A 24398-nucleotide genomic window follows, 5' to 3' on the forward strand; every position below is an offset into this window, starting at 1 on the left:
TTTAATAGGGGATAGTGTGTCCATACACTGAGATGACATGTAGTCATTAAAAAACAAAGAATGAGTGTTCATACGGTGACATGGAGGGGGCAGAAAGGGCTTACAGTTTTGTGGGAGGAGGGACCATTCATATTAAGAAAGGGGAAATGGGGGGCAGAGAATTTGCCACATATACTTTAGCAATTTAAAAAATTTTACACATTTTTCCAATTTTTTTACACATAACAAAATTTACCATCATAACCATTTTCACATGTACAGTTCAGTGGTAATATGTTCATATGTTCATACTGTTGTGTAATCACCACTACCAACCATCTCTGTAACTCTTTCTATCTGTAAAGCTGAAACGCTGTACCCATGAAACAGTAACTCCCATTCTCCAACCCCCAGCCCATGGCAACCACCATTCCACTTTCTGCTACTAGTACCTTGACGACTCTAGTGCCTCATGTAAGTGGAATCATACAGTACTTGTCTTTTTGTGACTGGCTTACTTCATTTAGCATAATGTCTTCAAGGTTCATTCATGTTGTAGCATATTTCAGAAATTCTTTCCATTGTACAGATATACCACATTTTGCTTATCCATTCATCCGTGGGTGGACATCTGGGTTGCTTCCATGTTTTAGCTATTGTGAATAGTGCTGCTATGAACATGGGTGTACAAATAAACGGCTCTTAGAGACCCTGTTTTCAATTATTTTTGGTAGATACCCAGAAGTGCAGCTGCTGCATTATACGGTAACTCTATGTTCAATTTTTAAAGAGACAGCCATACTGTTTTCCACAGTTTCTGTACCATTTTTATTCCCACTAACAGTGTGCAAGGGTTCCAATTTCTCATATCATTGCCAACATTTACTATTTTCTTTTTGTTATTTAGTTTTTATTCATAATCATAAACTTAACACTGCAATCCAGCTAGGCACAGAAGGGAACAAGGATAATATGGAACCCAAAGGGAACTGCAGCAAGAGCACAAAGATTCTAGGATACTGAGAGCAAATGGGGTGGAGGGGTGCTCTCCTGAGCTACAGAAGGAATGGTCTGGTGGTTAAGATAAAACACAAGTCAAACTTAGAGTTGTTCACAGTCAGCAATGGTGATCTTCTTGCTGGTCTTGCCATTCCTGGAACCACAGCACTCCGTGGCCTCCACAATATTCTTGCCTTCTTTCACCTTGCCAAAGACCACATGCTTGCCATCCAACCACTCAGTCTTGGCAGTGCAGATGAAAAACTGGGAACTGTTTGTGTTGGTTCCAGCATTTGCCATGGACAAGATGCCAGGATCTGTATGCTTTAGGATGAAGTTTTCATCATCAAATTTCTCCCCGTAAATGGACTTGCCACCAGTGCCATTATGGCGTGTGAAGTCACCACCCTGATACATAAACCCTGGAATAATTCTGTGAAAGCAGAAACCCTTAAAACCAAATCCTTTCTCGCCAGTGCTCAGAGCATGAAAGTTTTCTGCTGTCTTTGGAAACTTGTCTGCAAACAGCTTGAAGGAGACGCAGCCCAAGGGCTTGCCTTTGTCGGCAATGTTGAAGAACAGTGGGGTTGACCATGGCTGATAGTACAGGGCTCCCGGCAGTGGTGGCATCTGCAAAGCCTACTTTCTTTTAAAAAAATTATTAGCCATCCTCAGACAGGCGCAGTGGCTCATGCCTGTAATTCCAGTGCTTTGGGAGGCTGAGGCAGGATTGCTTAATTCATGAGTTTGGGACCAGCCTGGGCAACATATTTAGACCCTCTTACTATCAAAAATTAAAAACCTAGCCAGGCGTAGTGGCACGCACCTATAGTCCCAGCTACTCGGGAGGCTGAAGTGGGAAGACCGCTTGAGCCAGGGAGATCAAGGCTGCAGTGAGCCATGATTGCACCACTGTAGTCCAGCCTGGGTGACAGAGAAAAACCATGTTTCAAAAGTAAAAAAAAATAGCCATCCTAATCTGTGTGAGGTGGTATCTCATTGTGGTTTTGCTTTCCATTTCCCTAATGGATTAGTAATGTTGGGCATCTATTCATGTGCTTATAAGTCATCTATCCGTCTTTAGAGAAATGTCTCTTCGAGTTCTAGGCCCATTTTTGAATTGGTGTTTTGTTGTGGAGTTTTAAAATTTCTCTATATATTCTAGATAAAGTTAAATGCAGCAACAGCTACCAAATCTAAGAAGCCTAAAGAACAACAGCTTATTTCTTCCTCTAGCTATGGGTCCAGCACAAGTCAGCTGGAGTTCTACTAAACACATTACTCAGGAACCTGTCTTGCAGAAACTCCATCACTTTGCGACACTGCCACCTCCACACAAGGCTTTAGGGTTTGCTGCAGCAGGGGCAGAGGGCACGAAGGATCACGTACCTTGTTAACCACTTCTGCCTACAGAAGTGACATGTCACTTCCATTCAGATTGTGAGACCGCATCTCAGTTCAAGAGGGTAAGATCCCAAACCAGGAGTGCCAGTGAGCACTGATGTTGTGTCCACAGGTTTAAATAGCTACACATGCATGCACAACACATTAAGTAAGCTATTTTATAACTTCACACTGGAAAAACTTGCTTTTTAAAGGAGCTCTGGCCAGGCATGGTGGCTCACCCCTGTAATGCCAGCCCTCTGCTGTAACGCAGCACTCTGCGGGGGCTGAGGCGAGAGGATTGCGTAAGGCCAGGAGAATGAGACCAGTGTGGGCAGCACAGCAAGACCCTGTTTCTCTGTCTCTGTTTAAAAAAAAAAAAAGCCCTTTGTAGATTTTTTGTTAACAAAGGACATTTTTAGATATAAGTGGGTCCTTGCCTTTTGTTTTTTCCTATCTGGAAAGACTGGGCTTCCAGGTTATTTTCTTAAAGAAATGCACATAACCACTGCAGGAATTCCTACTTAAATTGATTACAGTGGATCCAAACACACTCATCCTTCAAAGCTTTCAATGCCTTGGGGCGCTGACTGTGGGGCATCCCCTTGAGTCACAGTGATGCATCAGATCTCTCATGCATCCCAATGATTACTGGGGTACACAGGTCTCCCTGGAGGTCTTGCTTCCCTACACCTTCAGCTGGCACCCAGAGCTTCCCAGTCACAACCAAAGCACTGGAGGTTGAAGGTGCCAAGCCAATAAGGGGGCCACAGAGAAGGTCACCAACTCCAAGAGAAGGCTCTGTAGAAGACTCAGAGGCCACCAACTCCAAGAAAAGACTTCTGTGCCCTCAGAAGCCCACCCCTTAAGCACAGTCGCAGAGTCACCAATGCTGTCAGAGAAGGAAAGCAATATGCTGATGAATAAACTATTTCTCTCAAGTGACACTGGCTCAATATTTTCAACCCACAATAATTTCCCCTTGTAATAGTCAGGATGTATAAGAGAGACAGCCGTAAGCAGGGGCAGGAGAGCACAGCGATTAGAGCATGAGCAGTGGAGATGACACAGGTCTGCCACTTGGATGGCTGTGCGACCCTGGGCAAGCTACTTAACCATCCATGCCTTGGCTTCCTCATCTGTGAAGAGGGCGACCCACCAATCTCATGAGGCAGCTGTGAGCATTCCATGAATTCACACACATAAAGCGCTTAAGGAAACGGTATCTGGTACACAGTCCTCAATCAATGTTATTTTTATTAATTCTTGTGCCTTTGTTTATTGACTTTTTATGTTTCCTAGGCTGGTCTCAAACTCCTGAGCTCAAGCAATCCTCCTTCCTCAGCCTCCCAAAGTGCTGGGATTACAGGCGTGAGCCACACACCAGGCCCTTCACCATTTATTTTTAATTGTTCTGCCTTTACTGTTCTACTTCCTCTTCCTTCCCTCCCATCATGAGCAAGCACCAACTTACCAGAAGCTATTTCTGAAAGACACTGGGGAGTCCAAGAAGAACAAGAGTGATCAGCTAATTAGGAAGATTCCTACTTTAAAGGAGAGACCACAGACTGAGACACGGGACTGGTGGTCACGGTTCCTACACAAAAGGCCCCCAAGGAGTGTCTATATCCCCTCTCGTCCCCATGGGCAATGCGTACACTGAGGTGTGGGACACTGGTCCCAAGCCGCTGTATCAGGATGGTAGCCCTGCACTGGATTTCACTGTGGCTGGCCCTTAGAACACTGTTTACAACCTGGAGGCAGCAGCAGGCTCTAATGCACAGAAATGCCTGATTTTTTAAAAACCAAAACACCTGGTTTTAAAACGCTTAGTAACCATCTTGACTGCTTCATCTTAAACCCTATTCATCTCTCTTCAGAAGTGATTCCTCCCAACATAACCCTCCCCGCTTTCTGACACTCCCCAAAAGAACTGGTTCCTAGATTTTTATGTTTCACGAACTAATAAAATGTTCTATAAAATGGGGACTGACCTAGTATTGCTGGGTTTTTATTTTGCCAAGTAAGGTTCTCAGAAACTTGATAGAAAGGCCACTGTCTCAGGGTTCAACCATTATACAAAGTTAGCTTCATGCCAGTTCTCTACATTTATTTTCTCATTTCCCTTCCTCACAGTAAAGAGTAGTCCAAAATACTGTGGACCCCAAGCTGGTCTCGAACTCCTTGGACTCAAGTGACCTGCCTGCCCCAGTCTCCCAAACTGCTGGGCTTGCAGGCATAAGCCACAGTGCCTGGCCCCCTAGATTTTTAATGTGAAAGCTAAAGTCATCAATTGAAGATCTTTCTTTTTTACTATAGGCATTCAGTGCTATATTTTCACTTTCCTCAAGCATGCTTTCGGGGCATATGTGTGTCTTCCTTTTCATTCCATGTGAGCTACTTTGTAATTTCACTTGTTGTTTTTTTAGAGAGGGGATCTTGCTCTGTCACCTAGGCTGGAGTGCAGTGGCACCCTCATAGCTCACTGAAGCCCCAAATTCCTGGGCTCAAGCGATCCCACCATCTTGGTCTCCCAAAGTGCTAGGATTATACGTATAAGCCACCACACCTGGGTGTTAACACTTCTTAAAGCATGGGTCTGCTGATGATGAATTATCTCAGCCTTTTTTTTTTTTTAAGAAACAAGATCTTACTCTGTCACCTGCGCTTAAGTGTAGTCTCCATCTCCTGGCCTCAAGTGATCCTCCTGCCTCCCAAGTAGCTAGGACCACCATGCTCAGCTAATCTTTGACTTTTTGTAAAGATGGAGTCTATAAAACATAGCCAAACTGGCTGGACTGGAACTCCTGGGCTGGAGTGGAACTCCTGGGCTCAAGTGATCCTTCCATCTTGGCCTCCCAAAGTGTTTGGATTACAGGCGTGAGTCACCATGCCTGGCCCTCTTTCAGCTTTTTTATATCTGAAAACTTTACTATTTTGCCTTTGAAGATACTTTGGGGTGGGAGGAACGACAACATAAAAAGGTATTTTCACCTGGTAAAGAATTTTAGATGGATAGCTTTTTCTTTCAGTACAGTCATGCAAACCGCATAATAGCATTTCAGTCAACAGTGGACCACTTATACAATGGTTGTCCCATATGATTATAATAGAACTAAAAAATTCCTATTGCCTAATGTCATGGCTGTAGCATCATACTGAAAAGGATTACTCACATTTGTGGTGATGTGGTATAAACAAACCACTGCAAGTTGTATAAAAATGTATATTAATGTCCTAAGCCTTCACATTCACTCACCACCAGTCACTCACTGACTCACCCAGAGCAACTCCAGTCCTGCAAGCTCCAATCATGGTAAGTGCCCTATACTGTACTGTTTTTTATCTTTTATACTGTATTTTCACTGTACCTTTTCTATGTGTAGATACACAAATACTTAACATTGTGTCACAACTGCCTACAGGACTCAGTACAGTATCATACTGTGCAGGTTTGCAGCCCAGGAGCAATAGGCCTTACCACATAGCCCAGGCGTGTAATAGGCCGTACCACCTATGTTTGTGTAAATACACTCTGATCTTCGCATGACAATGCACTTGCCTAACAACGCGTTGCTCAGAAGGTGTACCTGTTATTCAGTCACATTACTATATTGAGTGACATTACTACACGACATGACGGCGTCAAAGATGTTGCTTCAAGGCCAGGCACAGTGACTCAAACCTGTAATCCCAGCATTTTGGGAAGCCGGGGCGGGTGGATCACCTGAGGTCAGGAGTTCAAGACCGGCCTGGCCAACATGGTAAAACTCTGTATCTACTAAAAATACAAAAATCAGCTGGGTGCGGTGGCGGGCACCTGTAAACCCGGCTACTTGGGGGGCTGAGGCAGGAGAATTGCTTGAATCCAGAAGATGAAGGTTGCAGTGAGCAGAGATTGTGCCACTGTGCTCCAGCCTGGGATACAGACTGAGACACCGTCTCAAAAAAAAAATTAAAAAAATAAAGATGTTACTTCACTGAATTCTTACTTTTCTTTTAAGAAAGCTTCTGTTGCCCATATCTTTGTTCCTGTGTGCACAGTATGTCTTTTTTCCTCTGGTTGGTATGAAGGTTTTTTTTTCTTTATCCCTGATTTTGAGCAATTTGATTACAAAGTGCCTTGGTATAGTGCTTCATGTTTCTTATGCAGGAGATTAATTAAGCTTCTTAGCAATGGGTTTACAGTTTTCACCAAGCTTGTAAAGTTTCTGGCCACTATTTCTTCAAATATTTTTTCTCTCCTTTCTCCTCTTCTTTGAGGACTTTAATTATCAGTATAATAGGCTGCCTGAAGTTATCCCATAGCATAGTGATGCATTTATTTATTTATTTATTGACAGGGTCTCACTCTGTTGCCCAGACCAGAGTGCAGCGGCTTGATCATGGCTCACGCAGCCTTGACCTCCCAGGCTCAAGCAATCCTCCCACCTTAGCCTCCCAATTAGTTGGAATCAAAGGCGTGCACACCACGCCTGGCTAATTGTTTAATTTTTTTCTTTTTTGACGAGGTCTCCCTTTGTTGCCCAGGCTGGTCTCAGATTCCTGGGCTCAAGTGATCCTCCTCCTTTATCCTCCCAAAGTGCTAGGATTACAGGTGTGCTGGGATTATACACATGGTCGGAGTACAGGTGTGTGCCACTGCACCTGGCCTAGTAACGATGCTTTTGAAAATTTGTTTGGTTCTCTTTTCCCCAGGTTTCACATTGAATAGTTGAGCTCTCTCTTTAGCAGTGTTTAATCTGACCTTCAATGTAATTCCCTTCAGTGTAAACTTTACCTCACACATTGTGGTTTTCATCTTTAGAAATTCAATTTGGGTAATTTCAGATTTTCCATGACTCTCCACTTAACTTCTGGAATATATGGAATACAATTACAGTAAGTTTGTTTGTTTGTTTGTTTTTGAGAAGGAATTTCGCTCTTGTTGCCCAGGCTGGAGTGCAATGGCACGATCTCGGCTCACCGCAACCTCCGCTCCCAGGTTCAAGCGATTCTCCTGCCTCAGCCTCCCAAGTAGCTGGGATTACAGGCATGTGCCACCACGCCCGGCTAATTTTGTAATTTTAGTAGAGACAGGACACAGGGTTTCTCCATGTTGGTCAGGCTGGTCTCAAACTCCTTACCTCAGGTGATCCTCCCCCCTTGGCCTCCCCAAGTGCTGGGATTACAGATGTGAGCCACCACGCCCAGCCTACAGTGTTTTAATGTGCTTCTCTTCAATACTAACGTGCATGTCAGTACTCAGTTGGTTTTCATTGATTATTCTCTTCATTATATACACATCATAGTTTCCTGCCACTCTGCATGCCTGTGCTATGGGCTGAATAATGTCCCCTCAAAATTAGTATGTTGAAGTCTTAACCACTAGCACTTCAGAATATGACTGTATTTAGAGAGAGGGTCTTAAGGAGGTAATTACGCTAAAATGAGGTCATCAGGGTGGACCCTAATCCACTATGACTCAGCTTTGTAAGAAGAAATGCAGAAAGAGCCACACACAGAGGTTAGACCATATGAAGACACACGGAGAAGGTGGTCATCTACAGGCAAAGCAGAGGGGCCTCATGAGAAACCAGCCCTGCTGACACCTCCATCTTGGACTTCTGGCCTCTGGAATCGAGAGAAAATAAACTTCTGCCATTTAAGTCACCTGGTCTGTGTTACTTTGTTATGGCAGCCCTCACAAACCCATACACCTGGAATTTCCCACTACTGAAGCATGCTGTTCCTGAATGTTCTACCAGTAAATTATGATCTTGCTCTAAGCAGCAGGGACTATATCTTCTGATCTTTTCAGACAGTTCTTTCCTCAGCCACAGAGAGTTTCCTCACACATGTGTGGTGATCAAGGGGACCCTCTGCAGACCCCAGGGTCTCTCTCTGTGTTGCTCTCTCCTCTCTGGTACTCTGTCCTATAAACTCTAGCCACATTGGTCTCTCCAGATTCTCAGCTCCACACCCACAACCCTGGGAGTCCAGGCGGCTCCCCTCCCTGTGCCATGGCGTGGAAGCTCTCTCAAGGAGGTCAGCTAGGGTACTGTAGGGCTCACTTCCTTTGTCTGTCACTTCTCCAAGTTTACTGTCCTTTGTTGCTTGGTGCCCAGTGTTTTAAAAATTGTTTCGTGTATGTTGTCGTTTTTGTTGTGGCTGCTATTTGGGTTATTTCCAGGTAAATTCAGCCGCCTTGGTTGGCAGTGGAAGTTCCATGTTTCTTTTAAAATATGTCTATAATTAGCTGGGTGTGGTGGCTCACGCCTGTAATCCCAGCACTTTGGGAGGCCAAGGCAGGTGGACCACAAGGTCAGGAGATCAAGACCATCCTGGCTAACACGGTGAAACCCCGTCTCTACTAAAAATACAAAAATATTAGCCGGGCGTGGTGGTGGGCGCCTGTAGTCCCAGCTACTCAGGAGGCTGAGGCAGAAGAATGGTGTGAACCCGGGGGGCAGAGCTTGCAGTGAGCCCAGATCGCACCACTGCACTCCAGCCTGGGTGACAGAGTGAGACTCCGTCTCAAAAAAATAAATAAATAAAAATAAAAAAAATAATAATAATAATAATAATGTCTACAATTAGTTTTCATTAACTCCTTCATTAATGTAACCATCAAAATTGTTGAGGAAAAGTGTTTTATCATTTAATTCCATGGTATTCTCTTAGAAGGAACAAGAGAGTAACGCCAAGTCTTGTTCCCCAAGACTAACAGATTAAATTCTTCTTAGCTTTTAGGTGGAAATCTTAACAACAATCTCCAAAATCATATTCAAAAGCAGTCAGTGTTGAGAGCAATTTCACTCCACTGAATTGAAAACTTTAAGGCCTTAATAAAACACACAAGAGCAGTCCATAAATGTCTCTTTGTTCCCAAAGAAGAAAACAAAAAATCATGAGGATTCAGTCGGCAGAACTGGGTATCCTACTGTGAGAAGGCCTCATTTTCCTGGCAGAAACAAAAATATTTTACCACTGTGGTACGGCATGTTTTCAGGTGCTTTACACACAGCCACATAACCTTACCTTGCTTTATTTTTCTTTATAGCACTTTATCACCCTTTGAAATTTTCCTGTATACTTATGTGCTATCTTTTTTGCCGTGTTTCTCCTTCATGAGAACGGAAGTCCCACAAGGACTGGGATTTGTCCCACTCTTGTGCAGCATTTTATCCACTCTAGCCTTCAGTGAAGGCTAGGTCAACGAAAAAGACATACTTGCTAAATGGATGGAAGAACACAGGAGCAATACTCTCAACACAGGCCACACTGTTCACAGCAATTATCCAGAGGGAGTTTCACTTTCTCTGTTTTAAATTATTAAGAACTCTTTATTACTTTGGAATCAGAAAAAAAAAATCAAACTGTTTTGAGAGAGGAACGGAGTGAGAGAGAGAGGACCCCTCAAAGGCCGCCCTTCACCACAGCTATGACATCTCCCAGGCAACCTCATACCTGGAGATGCTTCCCTGGGCCCTGCAGAATCTCCTTCAGCTTTTTCCTAAGGCCCTGGGGCTGCACTGGCAGCCTCCCAGCTGGCCTGTACTGGCCTAACAGTCCCTTCCTTCTGGAACCCTAAGCCAGATATTGAATGTCCTAGAATGGCAGTCTTTTTTGCCTTCTTGTAGGTTATGCCATGATATGCCTTGTCAAGGTGTCCTGTGTCCCCAAACTGTGAGAATTTTTCTCATGTCTTTAGATGGCTCTATTGGCCAGCAATGCATTTTGCATTACATCCTGTCAAGCAAGAGGCTAAGAGACCCTATTCTTAGTCTGTTTTTTGTTTCTATAACTAAATAACTGAGGTCGGTAATTTATAAGGAAGGAAATTTATTTCTTAGCATTCTGGAGGCTGGGAAGTCCAAGGTCAAGGGGCCATATCTGGTGAGGACCTTCTTGCTGGTGGGGACTCTGAAGAGTCCCAAGGTGGCGCAGGGCATCACATGGTAATGGGGATCAGAGGAGATGGCCACACTGCCTTTTACAACAGTGATAACTCTCATGATAACTAACCCAAACCCTCAATAAACCATTAATCTATGAATGGATTCATCCATTCATGAGAGCAAAGCCCTCATGACCCAATCACCTCCCAAAGGTCCCACCTCTAGTTTGTTTGTTTGTTTGTTTGTTTTGAGACGGAATCTTGCTCTGTCACCCAGGCTGGAGTGCAATGGCGCGATCTCGGCTCACTGCAACTTCTGCCTCCCAGGTTCAAGCGATTCTCCTGCCTCAGCCTCCCGAGTAGCTGGGACTACAGGTGTGTGCCACCACACCCAGCTAATTTTTGTATTTTTAGTATAGACGGGGTTTCACCATGTTGGCCAGGATGGTCTTGATCCCCTGACCTCGTGATCCGCCCACCTCAGCCTCCTAAAGTGCTGGGATGACAGGTGTGGGCCACCACGTCCGGCCAGGTCCCACCTCTTACATGTAGTTAGTACTACATTGAGGACCAAGATTCCAATACTTTCCAACACATGAAATTTTAGGGGACACATTTAAACCATTAAACCATCAAGCCATAGCAGATACCGTGAAGATAAATCAGCACATAAAAATATCAGAGCAACACAGGAGTCTATAAGAAAGGATAAATGTAAATGAGGGTAGACTAACCTTCTCCAGCCATCCCTGTATTTTCTCTTTGCCAAAGGCATCATCAAAGCCTGAGGATGCAAGAGCTGATGGTTGCCAAGCATAAAACATGACAGACAACTAGCTCCCTGAGGACAGGTACTATCTCCTTGTATCCCCAGGGCCTGGCACTACATCTGGCAAACAGCAGGAATACATTAGCTACTGAATAAAATGACCTATGGGCACTTGGCATTGACAGGGCCACTTTCAGGTAGGAGCAATGTGGTTATCCAGGACCAGGAGTGGCAAAGGTCAAGAATGAAGGGGTAGAGCATATATGATGTACACATTATTAGGAGAAAAAAAAGTTGAAAGTTAAAAGCCATATCTATTCTAGTGATCTGAACTACCACATCAAAATGACCAGCATCGACCCTGAACATTCTTACCTTCCCATTACGAATAGTTCAGTCAATATACCCCAAGCTTTGTTTGAAGACTCCATCAGTCTGATAAGAACGGAAGATAATTTGAACTTTTTTTTTTTTACCGTGAAGCTCAGGACAACTTCTTTCAGGCTTCAAGAACAAACCCTAAGTTTAAGCACCCCTGAGATATGCATGTATTCCCTCACTGACAGCCGTGTCCACGTTCACCTTTACAAACCCAAAAGTCCTGGCTTTCTCAGCCTCTCCCACACAGACACCCATCTGCCCTCTGCTCTCATTATCTCAGGACATTTTCTTATCTGCTAAACTTATCACAAGTGAATGAGGCAACTCAGCCCACAACTACCATCTGAAGATTAATTCTATTTAACAACGAAGAAACTTAGCAATCTGTGTACCAGCAAGCCCTGGGGGCCGAGAGTTCTGCCTGGTCCCACCTGATCACTCTGTCATGACCTCAGTTCATGTGGACCTTTCGCCCACCTTCATCTCAAACCCAACCCTGAGCCCCTCCATGCTGGGATGTGTGCAGGGACCCCGTGCAGGCTTCCCAGAGCAGGGGAGCACTCAACTATGCAGAACATGCCAACTCCACAGATATACAGCAGGTCACGACTGAAATGACTTCCCATGGAAACTGTCTTTGTCATCCTTTTTAAAAACATTACATGTCAGAAAGACGATATGAGAGCTCAGACTGCGCCCACATGGGGAACTGAGAGAGAGAGGCCCAGTACCTCCTTTTCCCTCTGCCCTCCCAGCAGATGGCCTTGCTGCTTATTTCCTAAGGACAGCACAAGCACTCAGAAGAGAACTGGCAGATTCCTTCACCCACAAATAGATCAACTTACCCACATCTTTCCCCACAGCCTTGGCCTTCCTTCCTATCTGAGGGGAACTCCTCTGCTCAGCCTCAGAACACTGGGTTCTGTCCCTTCTCACAGGCCCAGAGACATCACTGCACCTACTCTGTCCCATGCCATCCATCTTCCCCTCTCCCCTGGATTATGCCCATGCACACTCCAGACTGCTCTAATATCGCACAATTATGATATCATAATTATCAATATAATAGGCTGCTTGAAGTTATCCTATAGCATAGTGATGCTTTTATTTATTTATATATTTTTTTGAGACAGGGTCTCACTCTGTTGCCCAGACCAGAGTGCAGTGGCTTGATCATGGCTCACACAGTCTTGACCTCCCGGGCTCAAGCAATCATGCACACCATGCCTGGCTATTTTTTTGTTGTTGTTGTTGTTCTAGATGAGGTCTCCCTTCATTGCCCAGGCTGGTCTCAGATTCCTGGGCTCAAGTGATCCTCCTTCTTTATCCTCCCAAAGTGCTAGGATTACAGGTGTGCTGGGATTACAGGCATGGCAGGAGTACAGGTGTGTACCACCGCACCTGGCCTTGTAATGATGCTTTTGAAAATTTGTTTGGTTCTCTTTTCCCCAGGTTTCACGTTGACTCGTTAAGCCCTTTCTTTAGCAGTGTTTAATCTGCCCTTCAGTGTAATTCCCTTCAGTGTAACTTTTACCTCACACATTGTGGTTTTCATCTTTAGAAATTCAATTTCGGTAATTTTCAGATTTTCCATGACTCCACTTAACTTCTGGAACATATGGAATACAATTACCGTTAAGTGTTTTTTGTTGTTGTTTTTTTGAGATGGAGTTTCGCTCTTGTTGCCCAGGCTGGAATGCGATGGGCGATTTTGGCTAATATATCACGTAACTATCATAATATCATAATTATCAATATAATGGGCTGCCTGAAGTTGTCCTATGGCATACTGATGCTCTTATTATTTATTTTTTGATATCTAATATCACTGCTAAGAAAACTCACCCCCTCCAGCCATCCCTCCCCGTCTTTCCCCCTTTACTGCACAGCTCCCCAGAAAAGCTACCTGCATTTCCTCTCTCCACTTCTTCCTTGAGCCCTCACCATTAGGCTTTTGCCCCCACCACTGCAGTAAGCCACTCCTGTCAATGCTGATCTCATGTCACCAAATCCAATCGCAGATCAGGCTTTCTTCTGCAACAGGCCTTCTTTAGGTGGCTGCCTTGACACCTTTTCCCAGCAATCCTTCTAACTCATTGCCCAGGTCCTGACTCCTCTGTCCTGACTTGTCTGCTGGGAGAGTCTGCTACAAGGCTCTAGGTACCACCTGCCACAGCCATGGTCAGGTACAGGTCCTAACCTCTCCCTTGAACTCTATCCCCTATCCACCTGGATGTTTAACAGGCACCTCAATATGTCCAAAACCAAACATTACTTCTCCTGCCCCAAAGCACTTGCTCTTTCCACATCTGTCCCCATTTCAGTATCTGGCAACTCCATTCTTCCTGTTGCTCAGAAAGTAGTTTGTGAATCCAGAATCACATGCTTCTTCTCATCTCCACAGCTGCTGTCCCGGCCCGAGCCCCTGTCATCGCTTGCCTGGATGACCCCGGCAGCCCCTAGCTGGTCTCCCTGCTTGCCCACTGCAGTCTGTGCTTGTCAAACAGTCAGAGTGACATGATGACACACATATCATGCCATTTCTCTCTTCTAAAGCAGCCAGTGGCATCCGTTCACATGTCTCCTTGTCAGAAACATCCCCTGTACACCCGGACTGTGCACACACAGCCACAGGGCCTCATCTGTGGCTATTCCCTCACTGGCACCATTTTCCTCCTTAGTGCCCTGAGCACGTGACATCATGTGTTTCTTCATGTGTTATCTGTCTCCCCTACCAGAATGTAAAAGCCAGGAAAACTGCAATGGCCTCAGCACTCACAGGTGTTACTGGGCATAACAGGTACTCAAACTGTTAAATGAGTAGCTGGAAAAAAGTGTTAAATAAGCAAATAATATTGCTACAAATGCTCTAATACCAACAGACACATTAACTGATCAGGATGGACCCTATATGCACGACTGGCTGCGAAGCCAGACTCTTAATTGTTTGGGGCAGAAAAGGGTAGAAGAAAATCCTTCTAGACATGAGCTAACAGATCTTTCTCAGTACCCTCAACTCTTGTTTTTTTTTGTTTTTTTTGTTTTTTTGCTTGTTTTGTTTTTGAGACAAAGTCTCGCTCTGTCGCCCAAGCTGGAGTGCAGTGGTGCAATCTCGGCTCACTGCAGCCTCCACCTCCTGGGTTCAAGTGATTCTCCTGCCTCAGCCTCCCGGGATTACAGGAGGTAATCCCTCACCTGGGATTACAGGTGCTCACAACCTCGCCTGGCTAATTTTGTCTTTTTAGTAGAGATGGTGTTTCACCACATTGGCCAGGCTGCCTGAACTCCTGACCTCAAGTGATCTGCCTGCCTCGGCCTCCCAAAGTGCTGGGATTACAGGCGTGAGCCACCACACTGGCCAGTACCCTGAGCTCTTAATATTATAATCATCATGGGGCTAGTCATCTAGAAGATGTCACTGACCAAGCACTCACCATGTGCCAAGAACATTCCACACACCTGGGCCTCATCACAATCCTACAGGGAAGACACTCTAATCCCTACATCACAGATGAAGAAACAAACTCAAGAGTGTTACACAATTCACCCAAGCCAGAGAATCTGAAAACTCACCTGAGACCCGGGTCTCTATGAAGGCTATCCTCTGAAGCAGTAAATCACAATACAAAAGGGCTGAGGCCTAAATGAGAAGTCTTGCTGGTAACAGGACAGTTTGGTTCCGGCATCCTGGCTCTTGGCCCCTGTTCACTGAGTGACACTCTAGATGCTGGCTCTCAGTGTGGCACGAGATAGATGGCTTACCCACTCTCATGCTGAAAGGGCCCCTGCCAAAGCACAAGCAAACTGAGACCAAAGTCCTGTGGTGTCATCTCTGGGTGAAGAGCACTGACTTCATCTGTCAGCTTTTGAGGTTATATTTCAATAAACATTTTCCCTGCAGATTTCACTCTGGAAGGACAAGTGTTCTAATGGAGGAGGAGAGAAAGCAGGGGAATGAAGAGGAGAAGCCGCAGCAGCAGGAGTCTGAAATGAGGTCCTGTCTCCATCACTGTTAGCACAAACCTGACAAGGTGACCCATCTTCCATGCCTCTCTCCAAGGCTTCCTCCATGAAAGTGCCTCAGGTGCTTTCAGCCCGCCCAAAGATACCCCTCACAGTTCAGGCCTGTCTGCCAGTCACCATAGAAGGCGGACACTCCCTTGGGAAGGGACACTGTGGCTGAAAGGAACTAGGAACCAAGCAGAGATACAGGATGCAGAGTCCTAATAAAGCAGAAGGCAGTGGCAAAGCACCAAGTCCCAGTGTGGCCGGTCCCTGGCTGGAGTGCAGCATTGATACGGTACACTGAGTTAGGAAGAGGAAAACCAGTACCAGTTGAGGGGGGGGCCAGCTGTGGTGCCATAAACAAAGCCAGCCCCGTGCCTTGTCACAGTCCTGGCACAGACTGTACTGAGGGTGGAGCAAAAGGAAAAAGGAGATGGATGAAGCAGACTTTAACCGCAAAAGCTAGCTCAGAACTCACTCCCATCTTCCTAACCTGTAAAGAAAAGATGAAGAGATACCATACAGGGACACTTAAGAGGGTGAGGTTGATACTGGACCTCGGGAAGGCTGACACTGAAGAAGACAGATGTTAACCTCAGCCACCCACCCTTCTGGGTTAGGGGAAGCCATTAGCAACCTTGGATAAAGTATCTTCTTTGGGTCAAGGAAAAACTAGGTGTGATGACTGTGTTCTTTGGCATTTATGTGTGAGGGTGATCTGGCTATGAAACCTCCCATGCAGCCCACTGATCTCTGTCAATCCAGCAGATCTGGCCTGTCGGTTGGGAGTTGGAGGATAAAGACTAGGTAACACACAGACCGTGTACATCTCATGACTGCCTTCTCAGGGTCCAAATTAGACTAGTCGTGCCTTCAATGCACATTCCCAAGAATTCCAGGGCTAATGAAAGGCCCACAAAATCCCTCATTTGGGCTGAGCGCGGTGGCTCACGCCTGTAATCCCAGCACTTTGGGAGGCCGAGGCGGGTGGATCACAAGGTCAGGAGTTCAAGACCAGCCTGGCCAATATGGTGAAACTCCGTCTCTACTAAAAATACAAAAATTAAGGCCAGGCACAGTGGCTCACGCCTGTAATCCCGGTACTTTGGGAGGCCGAGGCGGGCGGATCATGAGGTCAGGAGTTCAAGATCAGCCTGACCAACATGGTGAAACCTCGTCTCTACTAAAAATACAAAAAATTAGCCAGGCATGGTGGCGTGCACCTGTAATCCCAGCGACTCGGGAGGTTGAGGCAGGAGAATCACTTGAACCTGGCACACGGAGGTTGCAGTGAGCCAAGATCACGCCACTGCCCTCCAGCCTGGGCAACAGAAGGAGACTGTCTCAAAAAAAAAAAAAGAAAGAAAAAAAAGAAAAAAAATTAGCCAGGCATGGTGGCGGGTACCCAGAGTCCCAGCTACTCGGGAGGCTGAGGCAGGAGAATCGCTTGAATCTGGGAGGCAGAGGTTGCAGTGAGCCGAGATCATGCCACTGCACTCCAGCCTGGGTGACAGAGTGAGACTCTTGTCTCAAAAAAAAAAATCACTCATTTGCCCAGTACCTCCTCACATCAGACACCATGCAAAGCAAAACTGATCTAGTTCCTCTTCTCAAGGAGTACAGAGTTGACCTATGAATGAGATAAATATTTACCTTTAAAAATTACCTTTCTGCCCAGAATTTAAAAACAAAAAAACTGGTTTGGGGTTTTTTTTGGACCTCCAAAATTGTTCTCATCTGAATTACTTACCAATGTTAAAAAAGCTGGCAATACTGCACACACACACATACAAGCACACACACTAAGACAAAAAACAAAAAACTATATAAACAAAAGCCTGGGCGCACTGGCTCATGCCTATAATCCCAGCACTTTGGGAGGCTTAGGTGGGTGGATCACTTGAGCTCAGGAGTTCAAGTCCAGCCTGGGCAACATGGGAAAACTCTGTCTCTACAAAAAATACAAAAATTAGCTAGGCGTGATGGTGGGTGCCAGTAGTCCCAGCTACTTGTAAGGCTGAGGTGCGAAGACCATTTGACCCCGAGAGGCAGAGGCTGCAGTGAGCCATGACTGCACCGCAGCACCCCAGTCTGGGTGTAGAGCCAAACCTGATCTCAAACACAAAACAAAACAAACTAAAAAAAACACCAGCTAGTCTTTTCCAGAAAGACTGGACGATCTGGCCACTCTGGGACCACATTCCTGCCAGGCAGCAACAGGACAGGGTGTGGCAGCTGCTGTCCCCTTCAGACAGAACCTGTTCTCTCCACTTCTCTACAGCCCTCAGCATCCCCCAGAATTAAAAAGATATATTTTCTTTGATGGAGCACAAAATATGTATGTGTGTGTGTATATATATTTCCCCACTTCAGTGTATGTATGGATATTAGATATATTATTGACTAGCCTAAATCAAGAGGAAAAAGCAGGCCAGGCGCGGTGGCTCACGCCTGTAATCCCAACACTTTGGGAGGCCAAGGCGGGCGGATCACCTGAGGTTGGGAGTTTGAGACCAGCCTGACCAACATGGAGAAACCCTGTCTCTACTAAAAATACAAAATTAGCTGGATGTGGTGGCACATACCTGTAATCCCGGCTACTCGGGAGGCTGAGGCAGGAAAATCGCTTGAACCTGGGAGGCGGAGGTTATGAGCCAAGATCATGCCATTGCACTCCAACCTGGGCAACAAGAGTGAGACTCAAAAAAAAAAAAAAAAAAGGGAAAACAGAGGAAAAACCCTAATTACAAAAAACGGGGAAGAAAACTAGGGAAATGCCCATAGCTACAGAGGAGAAAAGGTGAATTAAATTGATAATTTTATAAGAATACAGAAACTGCCAAAACTGAAACCAGGACATAGCAAATCCTAAACAGACGTAGAAGACACTGTAGTAGTTACCAAAGTGCTATATTCTGAAACAGCACTGGCTAGGGTGGTGGCTCATGCCTATAATCCCAATACTTTGGGGGACAGAGGTGGAAGGACTGCTTGAGAGAGAAGTTCAAGACCAAGCCTAGGCAACGTGGCAAGACCTGCCTGTACCAAAAAATTTAAATAAATAAATAAATAGAAAGGCATCAGGCTTAGACAGTTTTACAAGAGAATTCCTACCAAATTTTAAACAAATAATTTAAAAAATTCTTAAGCTGGCTAAAAGTTTAGAATAAAATGGCCGGGTGCGGTGGCTGACGCCTGTAATCCCAGCACTTTTGGAGTCCAAGGCGGGTGGATCACAAGGTCAGAAGATTGAAACCATCCTGGCTAACACGGTGAAACCCCGTCTCTACTAAAAAAAAATACAAAAAATTAGCCGGGCGTGGTGGCGGGCACCTGTAGTCCCAGCTACTCGGGAGGCTGAGGCAGGAGAATGGCGTGAACCCGGAAGGTGGAGCTTGCAGTGAGCCAAGATCGTGCCACTGCACTTCAGCCTGGGCAATGGAGCGAGACTCCGTCTCAAAAAAAAAATAATAATAATAATAATAAAAATAAAAGTTTAGAATAAAATGTTATATAAGAAACTTTTTACAAAGCTATAGAAAACACTAAAACAACTTGATAAAGGTTGCATAAGAGAAAATTACAGACTATTCTCACAAATAATGATGTAAAATTTCTTTTTTTTTTTTTTGAGATGGAGTCTTGCTCTGTCGCCCAGGCTGGAGTGCAGTGGCGCAATCTGGGCTCACTGCAAGCTCCACCTCCCGGATTCAGGCCATTCTCCTACCTCAGCCTCCTGAGTAGCTGGGACTACAGGCGCCCGCCACCACGCCTGGCTAATTTTTTTTTGTATTTTTTAGTAGAGACGGGGTTTCACCCGTTAGCCAGGATGGTCTCGATCTCTTGACCTCGTGATCCGCCTGCCTCGGCCTCCCAAAGTGCTGGGATCACAGGCATGCGCCACCACGCCCGCCTCATGATGTAAAATTTTAAAATAAAATATTAATAAATAGGCCAGGTGCAGTGGCTCACGCCTTACAATCCCAGCACTTTGGGAGGCTGAGGCGGGCAGATTATCTGAGGTCAGTAGGTCGAGTCCAGCCTGGTCAACATGGCAAAATCCTGTCTCCATTAAAAATACAAAAATTAGCCGGGCATGGTGGCACGTGCCTGTAATCCCAGCTACCCGGGAGGCTGAGGCCAGAGAATTGCTTGAACCTGGGAGGCAGAAGTTGCAGTGACCCGAGATCGCGCCACTGCTCTCCAGCCTGGGCAACAGAGTGAAACCCTGCCTCAAAAAATAAAAATAAAAAATAAATTAATAAATAGAATCTGGATATACAATAAGAGAGTTTATCCCAGGAATACAATGATGATTCAATAATATAAATCCATTACTATAACTCATTATGTTAACAGATAAAAGAAAATCTCTAAGGTCATTCCACAGATGTACACTGGCATTTGAGAAAACTCAATCACCATTTTTTATTTTAAAAACATCAGTGAGGGAGCAGGAACAAAAACAAAAAGCTCCCCACAACATTAGCAACACACCCCAGCATGGCACTTAAATGGCAAAAACACTAACAGCATTCTCATTAAAGTCAGGAATGAAACAAGTTATTCAGTGTCATCCCTATTATTTAACTTTGTTCTAGAAATACAATGCAATCAGAAAAGAAAAAGAGGGCAGACATGGTGGCTCACGCCTGTAATCCCAACACTTTGGGAGGCCATGACAGGCAGATCACTTGAAGTCACGAGTTGGAGACCAGTCTGGCCAACATGGTGAAACCCCATCTTTACAAAAAATACAAAAATTAGCCATGTGTGGTGGCATGTGCCTGTAATCCCACCTTCTGGGGAGGCTGAGGCAGGAGAATTTAGGCCTGGCACAGTAGTTCACACCTAACACTTTGGGAGGCCCAGGAAGAAGGATCGCTTGAAGCCAGAAATTCAAGACCAGCCTGGGGGGCAACATAGTGAGACTTCATCTCTACCAAAAAAAAAAAAAAAATTTACCAGGAGTGGTGGCACACACCCAGCATCTCAGCTACTAGGGAGGCTGATGTGGGATGTGGCAGGATCAACTGAGCCCAGGAGGTCTGGGCTGCAGTGGGCCATGATCATCCCACTGTGCTCCAGCCTGGGTAACAGAACTGTCTTAAAAAAAAAATCGTTTAAAAATATTCCAGGCCGGGCGCTGTGGCTCACGCCTGTAATCCCAGCAATTTGGGAGGCCGAGGTGGGTGGATCACGAGGTCAGGAGTTCAAGACCAGCCTGGCCAACATGGTGAAACCCCGTCTCTACTAAAACTACAAAAATTAGCCAGGCACGGTGGCGGGTGCCTGTAATCCCAGCTACTTGGGAGGCTGGGGCAGGAGAATTGCTTGAACCTGGGAGGTGGAGGTTGCAGTGAGCCGAGATTGCCACTGCACTCCAGCCTGGGCGACAGAGCGAGACTCCTTCTCAAAAAAAAAAAAAAAAAATTCCAATCCTTCATCCTACAAAAAAAAGGAGAGGGATGGATGATTCAAAATTGGCTAAACACTGAAAACTTTTAAGTGATGGATACATGAAGGCTCATTAGATTGTCTTCTCTACTTCCACGTATGTCGACAATAAAGGTTTAAAAATGTGCAGAAGGATCCAAAGGAGGATCATAAAAGACACAAACAAGCCGGCTCTGTGGCGCAACGGATATTTGTTCCATGGATATTTGTTCATTCAACAAGTATTTTCTGCCACCTACTATGTGCCAGGTACTGGAGATACTTAAGTGGAAGAAACAAAGTTCCTGTTCTCATGGCACTTCCATTCTGGTTGCGGGGGAGGCACACGAGCAAAAATTACAATCTCGAGTAAGTGATAATAAGGTCGACAGGGGTGGGCTGGTCTAAGAAGGCCTCAGTGAGGAAGTGATGGTGGCGCAGAGCCTGAGTGAGGAAGAGGAGAAGCTCAAGGATGTCTGAGACAGCCAGCTGGGAAGGAAGACAACCTCGCAAATTTGGTCTTCCTTCCCTTTGTTTTGCTTTTTACCCCAACAGCCTTTTGCTTATCCAAAGGATATGGACACCACTGGAATGTCTCTCTTTGTCCCGACACGAAAATAAAAATTAATCGGCTCATTTTAATACACTACATTCTTCAAGGGAGGTGCCAGGTCGCCGCTGTTTCCCCAAACGTTGTGTAAAACAATTTGATTTTTTCTTTTTCTTTTTTTTTTTGAGACGGAGTTTCGTTCTTGTTGTCCAGGCTGGAGTGCAATGGTGCGATCTCGGTTCGGTGAGATCTTGGCTCACCGCAACCTCCGCCTCCCGGATTCAAGCGATTCTCCTGCCTCAGCCTCCCGAGTAGCTGGGATTACAGGCATACGCGCCACCACGTCCGGCTAATTTTGTATTTTTAGTAGAAACGGGGTTTCTCCATGTTGGTCAGGCTGGTCTCGAACTCCTGACCTCAGATAATCTGCCCGCCTCGGTCTCCCAGAGTGCTGGCATTACAGGCGTGATTTTTTCGAAGGAAAAATTTGATTTTTTCGAAGGAAGAATTTTCCAATTTATCTAAGCGTTATGCCATGTCTGTTAATAAAATTGTATTAAAGTTAAATCATGAGTTTTTAATGCAGATAAATCTTTCCATAGCAAAGAGAACAGATTAGTAAGATATTGATCGGATGCTACAGAATTCTACACACAAAGACACAAAACTATCAGTCTCCGCCCTTCTGTCAAACCATCGACTTAGAAGTGTCTACAGTTTAATTTCATGATCTTTTAAGCAATGAAGTTAAAATTCTACTTTTCCTTAGGAGCGATTTGCATATTTTACACTCAAGAGGCCAGCGTCAACTAAGGGCATTCCAGATGGTCAAAAAAGAAGTGCCTCTGCTACAACGCCTGAGATCACCATATAGTAACATCTTCAAACCACCACGAAACAGCAAGGCTTCAAAGCTGTCAGGAATGCTACGTTCTACAAACAGCCAGATAATTAGGAAACCAGCAGATGGGAGGAGAAATCTGTCCCTACGCAACATGTTCCCATCTCAGTTTTGAAAGTGGTTTTATATAAACGCATTCATCTTCTACCCAAAGGGAGAACGCCAATAACCAAACGACTCAGGACTTTAAGGTGATTCCCAAGGAGGCGAACTTGTGCGGACAGATTTCAAGTACCACGAACCACCACCAGCACAGCGAAGGACAGGTTTCCCTCCGACGGCTGCGATGCTCCGAGTCCCTCCTTCCCCTAGCACCCCGCGGACCACTGAGCCCTTCCCCAAAGGTCCCCGAGTTCTGAGCGACGCACGCCCCCGACCCGTTACCGGGGAGAGCCGCCGAGGGCCCAAGGCGCCAGTAAGGCTCCGCGCACGCAGCCCAGCCCGAGGGGCGCCCGCCCGGGCGCTCGGTGTGGGGCCCGATGCAGAGCAGGAGGGGGAGGTCCAAGTGGGCCCCAGCGCTCTCAAGGTCTGGCGCCGGCCCCTCTGCCTCCCGCCTCTACTGTGCCTGGCGTCCAGGGATCTTCCCAAGGACTCCCCACCCCCTACTCTGCTCTCCCACGCGGGGTCATGACTTCGGGCGGCGCCAAGCCCCCCGCGTAAGGGCCCCCCCGGCTTCCCCGGGAAAGGGTTGGGGTGCAAGGCTAGGCTGGGAGTGCCTGGCGAGAGGGAGGGAGCAGGACACAGGAGGTCAGCGGCAGGGCACGGCGCTCCCGCCGCGGTGCCTGGGGAAGGGAGCAGGGGTGGGGCCGCCGCGGGCCAAATGCGGGAAACAGGCGCGGACGGGGGCGGCCGCGAATCGGGCGGACGGCCACTCTGGGAGGGGCTGGGAGGTACCGGGGCCCCCTGCGGGACGCACCTGCGCCAAGTGAGGGGCCTCCCCGCTCCGCGCGAAGCCTCACCTGCCCAGCGCCCGCTTCATTCCCGCGTCGGCTGCGCAGCGCGGCTCGGCCGCCCCCGGGCCCGTCAGGCGTAGGTTCTGCTTCAGGCGGCAGTCGGCGTCCAGCGCCGCGGCGGCCGAGCCGGAGGAGGACGAGCCGGCGGCGTCGCAGCGCTCATGCTCCAAGGTGACGGGCTCGGTCCGCTTCCTCATCCCGCGGCCGACAGGGCCGGCCGGCGACGGCGCCCGCTGGCCTCGCCCGCCGCCTGCGCCGCAGTGCCGCCGCTCACAGCCGCTGCCACCCGGAGCCCGAAGCCCGGAGCCCGGAACCCGCCGCTCCTCACATCACAACCCAGGCCGCGGCGCCCGCTACGAACCAGCGGCGGGGGCCCGCCAGCCAGGCCGGCCAATCAGGGCCGGGCTCCCGCCGGACCTGCCCTCCCCCCTCCCCCGGCCCCGCCCCGGCCACCTCCTCCCTGGTTCCGAGGAGCGCGCGCCCAGCATCCCCGGCGCCACCAGCAGCCATTTTGTGGGAGGGTGGGCGAAGCTGCAGCGGCGCGTCATCTGCAGGGCAGGGCTCTGGGCTCCATCCGGAGGCTGCAGCTGTCCTCGCCCGGGCGCTCGGTGTGAGGAGCACCCGCTCCCGGTCGTGCCCGAAAGGGGTGGCCCAGCGAGCCAGAGCCGCAGCGCTGGGCCCCTCGCGCTTCTGCGAACGGAAACCCAGAGGTAGCAAATCGCAGTTCCGTTCTCGTGATTCTTAATTCTTTTCCCACAAGGACTTTACCTTTAAAAGTATGCTTTCCGGTCTCAATTTTTAATTTGAAGCAAATGTATATACTCAGTGTTTGCTTTTGGGCCGAACATATGGAAATGAACTGCTTGAAAAATTTACTTTTTAAAAACCTGTATTAGATTTTAGATTTTTATAAAGCAATTAAGACTACCTGATGGGAGGAAAATCCATTTCAAAGATAAATTCGCCCTTATGAAACCCAAATTTAGTACTAATTCAACCCATCCTAAAAAGAGAAAAGGAAAGAATAAAGGGCTGTTTCACAAATTTAGTTTTATAACTTTGGCTTTCTTCAATATGGCATTAATTTTACAGATGATCTATAACCAAGAGAGATATTTGCTTATTCCAAAGTAACTTTAGAAATTTCAATATTTGTCACTTTG

The 24398-nt window shown here is 46.7% G+C and overlaps 1 protein-coding gene and 1 pseudogene across 3 annotated transcripts in view; both read right to left on the bottom strand.

Moving 5' to 3' along the window:
- The window catches only part of ABHD12 (abhydrolase domain containing 12, lysophospholipase), an 87905-nt gene extending 64262 nt beyond the window's left edge, over positions 1-23643 (bottom strand). For 2 of the 3 annotated variants that reach the window (XM_054541658.2, XM_009233386.3), the window contains exon 1: positions 23242-23622. In XM_054541658.2, coding sequence (XP_054397633.1) covers positions 23242-23432 — 191 coding nt within the window. In that variant the 5' untranslated portion in view covers positions 23433-23622. Of the gene's footprint in view, positions 1-23241 lie in introns of all 3 variants that reach the window. The other variant, XM_002830041.5, reaches the window with a different exon arrangement.
- Positions 868-8780, bottom strand: LOC129052092 (peptidyl-prolyl cis-trans isomerase A-like; annotated as a pseudogene).
- Positions 23644-24398: the final 755 nt, after the last annotated feature.

Source organism: Pongo abelii, chromosome 21, assembly GCF_028885655.2.
Source record: "Pongo abelii isolate AG06213 chromosome 21, NHGRI_mPonAbe1-v2.0_pri, whole genome shotgun sequence".
Taxonomy (NCBI): domain Eukaryota; kingdom Metazoa; phylum Chordata; class Mammalia; order Primates; family Hominidae; genus Pongo; species Pongo abelii.